General features: G+C 40.4%; 1 protein-coding gene across 1 annotated transcript in view; it reads left to right on the top strand.

Moving 5' to 3' along the window:
- Positions 1 to 1590, top strand: part of LOC108799130 — a gene marked incomplete at its 3' end in the record, with an annotated part of 4383 nt that extends 2793 nt beyond the window's left edge. The window contains exon 2 of the mRNA XM_018570950.1: positions 1052 to 1590. Within this exon, the coding sequence (XP_018426452.1) occupies positions 1052 to 1590 (539 nt within the window). The remainder of the gene's footprint in view (positions 1 to 1051) is intronic.
- Positions 1591 to 4256: the final 2666 nt, after the last annotated feature.

Genomic DNA, 4256 nt, shown 5'->3' with positions numbered 1-4256 from the left:
ACCTTTTTTTTTTTGAAAGATTAGGGGATAGCTAAAACCATGTCTGTTTTTATATGTATTCTAGTAGAGAGATTTATCTTTAGTAGAGTAGGTGAATCTCGGACAACGATAAATGCCTGACAGGGATTACAACATGCCCCTGCTTTATCCTAGAAAAAGTATTGGCTTTAGATATACTTTAAAATCTTATGACTATATGTGGAAGCAGGCGCCCTACTACAAAGTTCAGGGATACCAATATTAGGACATAAATTGGAATAACTAAATATTAGGAAACCTTAACAGAACATCGATCCAATTCACTTAAGTGCTACTGCTAACCTACAAGGAAAGCCTCAAAAACATGCATTGTCATGAACAATTAAATCAGCTGCTACAGAAACAGGTATTTTCTTTTCTATGTCGTTTCCTAAATTAGACACTTCTGGATCTCATATTTGCCCCCTTTCCCTGATTTATCTAATTTCTCCTTAGTATTGCCTCATTTCTCTTCTTTATAATTTTTTTCTCCGATCCTTTCCTTTCTCTCTGCAAGCTGATGCCATGTATAAAGGTTTCTCATAAATATTAATATTGACAAACATAAATTACCCTTTATGTGTCAGTTACTCAAAGCTTATTTTTATTATTTGTTGTGCAACTTTTTTTTCTCTCTGTATTGTCAGATTTATTAATTAATTTAGGTTTGGAAAGCCCTTAAAATTCACTTACTTTTAAATGCTGTTCCTGCACTCCCACTCCAGTGCTCTGGGTTGGCAAAGAAAAGTAACAGACACACCTGTCATAATCACAAACACTTGATGGGGAAAATAGTGGGGATGTGTGACCAGGTCTGAATGTGGAGTACACTGGGCAGCCTGGTCAAACACTCGTGCCTCTTGGATTTCACAGTCATATTTAGAGACAATGCATAATTGCTATAGAAAAAAAGTAAAAGTAAAGCTAGGAAAATGATGTTTATGGTCATCCACACCTTTTGTAGTTAACCGGATATTTGTTTAAATTTTAAAACATACTTTATTAATATACATATTTCTATTTGACATTGCAGAGATGCCCGTGACAAGACCAATTCAATGTACTGATGCCGGAGACCAAATATCCTCACAAAGTCCTTTATTTGGGCAGACAGGAACAGAAGCACTTTCAGTGGAAACCACAAAGTCCATGACCGAGGATCTATATCAGCCATTGAAAACAAAAGACAAATCCGCATTCTCATTTGATTGTGATATACGGCTTCCTCCTAACAAAGACCAGTACAACGTCCTAGCCAGTAAGGATGACAAATCAGGACTTGCCAAATCTATGTCACATACAGATGTCAGCCTGGATGAAACAGAGATAAATTGCAACTTTGCATTGTTCATCAAAACATATGCACCAACATTCCCCAAAGTGCCTGGTGTTGGAGACCAAACTATCCCTGCAATGTCTGACATGAACTTTTTAACAATGGATCCAGATACCACCCTTAATTTATCTAATGTAGATGAAGAACTGTGTTTTTTGCACTCAAGAGACATGTCACGAGTAGCTCTTCTGGAACCAAAGATCAACAATTTTAGTGTAGTAAGAGGCCCAGCTCAGGTAAGCTAACAAAGCATAACTCCTAAACCATACCTCTTAAAGCATATCTACTGTGAAAAAAAACCAATTCCCTCCAGGTGATCTATGTGCCCTGCAAGGATTTTAACAAAATATGCTGCAGAATCCTACCTCTTTCTGTCCTGAAGAAATGGCTGTTTGTTTTCTCATGTCTTTTCCAAACTGCTTCCTAAATAGGAGGTCCAGCCTTCATTATAACTAGAGGTGCCCCGAAATGAAAATTTTAAACCGAAAACAAAAAAAATGTCAGGCTGAAACCAAAAAAAAATTTTTTCTAACCTTTTTACATTTTTTACAAACATTTTTATTTGTATTTATTTTTTGTAAACTTTTAATTTGTTTATATTTTATTTATTTAGATTAAATATTTTTTATTTTTTTAACTTTACTGTGGTGGCTGAAATATCAGAGGTCTAAACAGATCCCTGATACTTCCCTTTTAACCAGTTGACATCCGGGGTGTTAAACCCTCTTCCCATCCAGGCCATTTTTCAGTATTCAGCGCTGCGGTACTTTAACTGACATTTATTCCGTCATGCAGCGCTGTACTGAAATGAATTTTATACCCTTTTTTGGGGACACATAGAGCTTTATTTTGGTGGTATTTAATCACCACTGGGGTTTTTATTTTTTAATATATTAAGGAAAAACAACACATTTAAAATAAAAAAAAAACAGTTCCCCCTATATTAAATTCTAAAACATTTATTATTACCAAATTTTTTGGTAAAATATAAAAGACGGGGTCACGTCGGGTAAAGAGACACCAAACATGTCAAGCCTTAAAATTGCGCATGCGCGCGAAACCTCAAAAAAACTACATTACCCAAAATTGGCCATAGGCGACGCATTAAAAGCTTTTACCGCTCATCAGTTTAGTGTTATCAGTAATTGATGGCCCTAAAATGATTGCTCTCACTGCGACGTTCGCGACGATACGTAACATGTGTAGCGCAATTGTCATTTTCGCGCGCTGGCGCATGCGACGCATATTTACGTTTATATGTGCGTAAACGAAGGGGGGGGTTTACTTTTTTGTTTGTGACTTTTATTTTTTTAAACTTTTTATTTATATAGATTTTTTTTTTATTTTTTTTTACACTTATTGTTATTGCTATTACATAGGGGGATACCATCCCCCTATATAATAGCACAGGTACACTGACAGGTCCTCTTTATGGAGACATTAGGGGTCTCTAGACCCCTAATGTCACCTGGAGACCCCAAAAGAAGCTGATGAAGCACAGATTTGCTTCATCAGCTTCTTCTCTCTGGCAGTAGGAGCCAGATGACTGACAGGTGAATGCGGAAGTGATGTAATACACATCACTTCTGCATTCACACTACAGAGGGAGAACAGCAAGGAGCTGATCTCCCTCCCTCCTTCTCCTGACGCCCTCCCGAGCCGGTCCCGGGCCGCAGATGGGCTAGCGGATCCCGGGATTAAAGGTGAGGGGTCAGGAGGCTGGAGATGGCGGCACTCGCGATTGGGGGGGCACTCCGAAATTCACGCTATTCAACCGATCGGCGGCTATAGAGCCGCTGATCGGGTGTATGTGAAACAGCCGTTAACGGCTGTAGTAACGAGCGGGTCTTTCCTGCCCGTGCGCGTGCGAGCAGGAAAAAAATGCCGTCTGGAGACGGCAACCCGCTGATGCGAGTCTGCCGTCCGTCCGTTTTTTCTTAACGGGCGGACGGCAAGAGGTTAAAATAGGAAAAGAGATTGAGGACACAATTTGAGACACTCTTTCTCTGCATCCCCTGTTATAAATGAACAGGAATCCTCTATACTGAGTGTTCCTGTTCATTCATACATTGTGGATATAGTATTAGTTACTATGTACACAATTATGATGGAACAGGAAGTGATGTATAGCACTTCCTATTCATTCATAACTGGTACATAGTAACTCCTACTATGTCCAGGTATTTACAAACAGTACCGCTCTCCATCCTGACTCAATTTCACAGCTGAGCCAGCAGTACGGGGATGAGAGCTCGGCCTATTTTGACAGCTGACTCCTCCCCCTCACCGCCGGCTCGAGCTCATATGACAGCGCACGGCTGTCTCCGCCCCCACATTGCTCTCCATTCTGATTGGTCAGAAGTGACATTGCGGCTCACGGTGCTCTCCTCCCCCGCACCGCCTCCTCTGACAGTTTCTCTCCTCCCCGCTGGACGCTGCGCTGTGTGAGGGGGAACACAGCGCAGCGCCCAGTGGGGAGGAGAGAAACCAGGCATACACTGCAAGTTTGTCGGAAATATGGCACTTTCTGCATTTTGGCAAAAGTGCCATGTTCGGACGATATGTTTCAGCGGCCGAAATTTCGGTGCATCCTTAATTAGAACCACCCGAGCAAAACTCATTATTCTAATGAGAAAAGCTACAGCGTTCGCATCCCTTTAGTAGACTTAGGAAGTATTTCTATTAAAGCTTTTGTAGGGGATGCCTAAAATTGAAAGTGGAATTTTACTTTATCTCCTGGGCATATTGTATGTGTACCTTGGGAGAGCTTTACCATTTCACATGCTGTTTTAATAAACACAGTGGAAGCTGTTGTGCCCCTTATAGCTTAGTCTAGTCCCCCTCTCATAAAGAACGGTACTCTTAAAAAAAGTTAAACAAATAAGTATCCAGTATCAGCAAG

This window comes from Nanorana parkeri, unplaced genomic scaffold (genome assembly GCF_000935625.1).
Source record: "Nanorana parkeri isolate BGI_ZX_2015 unplaced genomic scaffold, ASM93562v1 scaffold1638, whole genome shotgun sequence".
Taxonomy (NCBI): domain Eukaryota; kingdom Metazoa; phylum Chordata; class Amphibia; order Anura; family Dicroglossidae; genus Nanorana; species Nanorana parkeri.
This window is presented reverse-complemented; position numbering and strand designations above follow the sequence as displayed.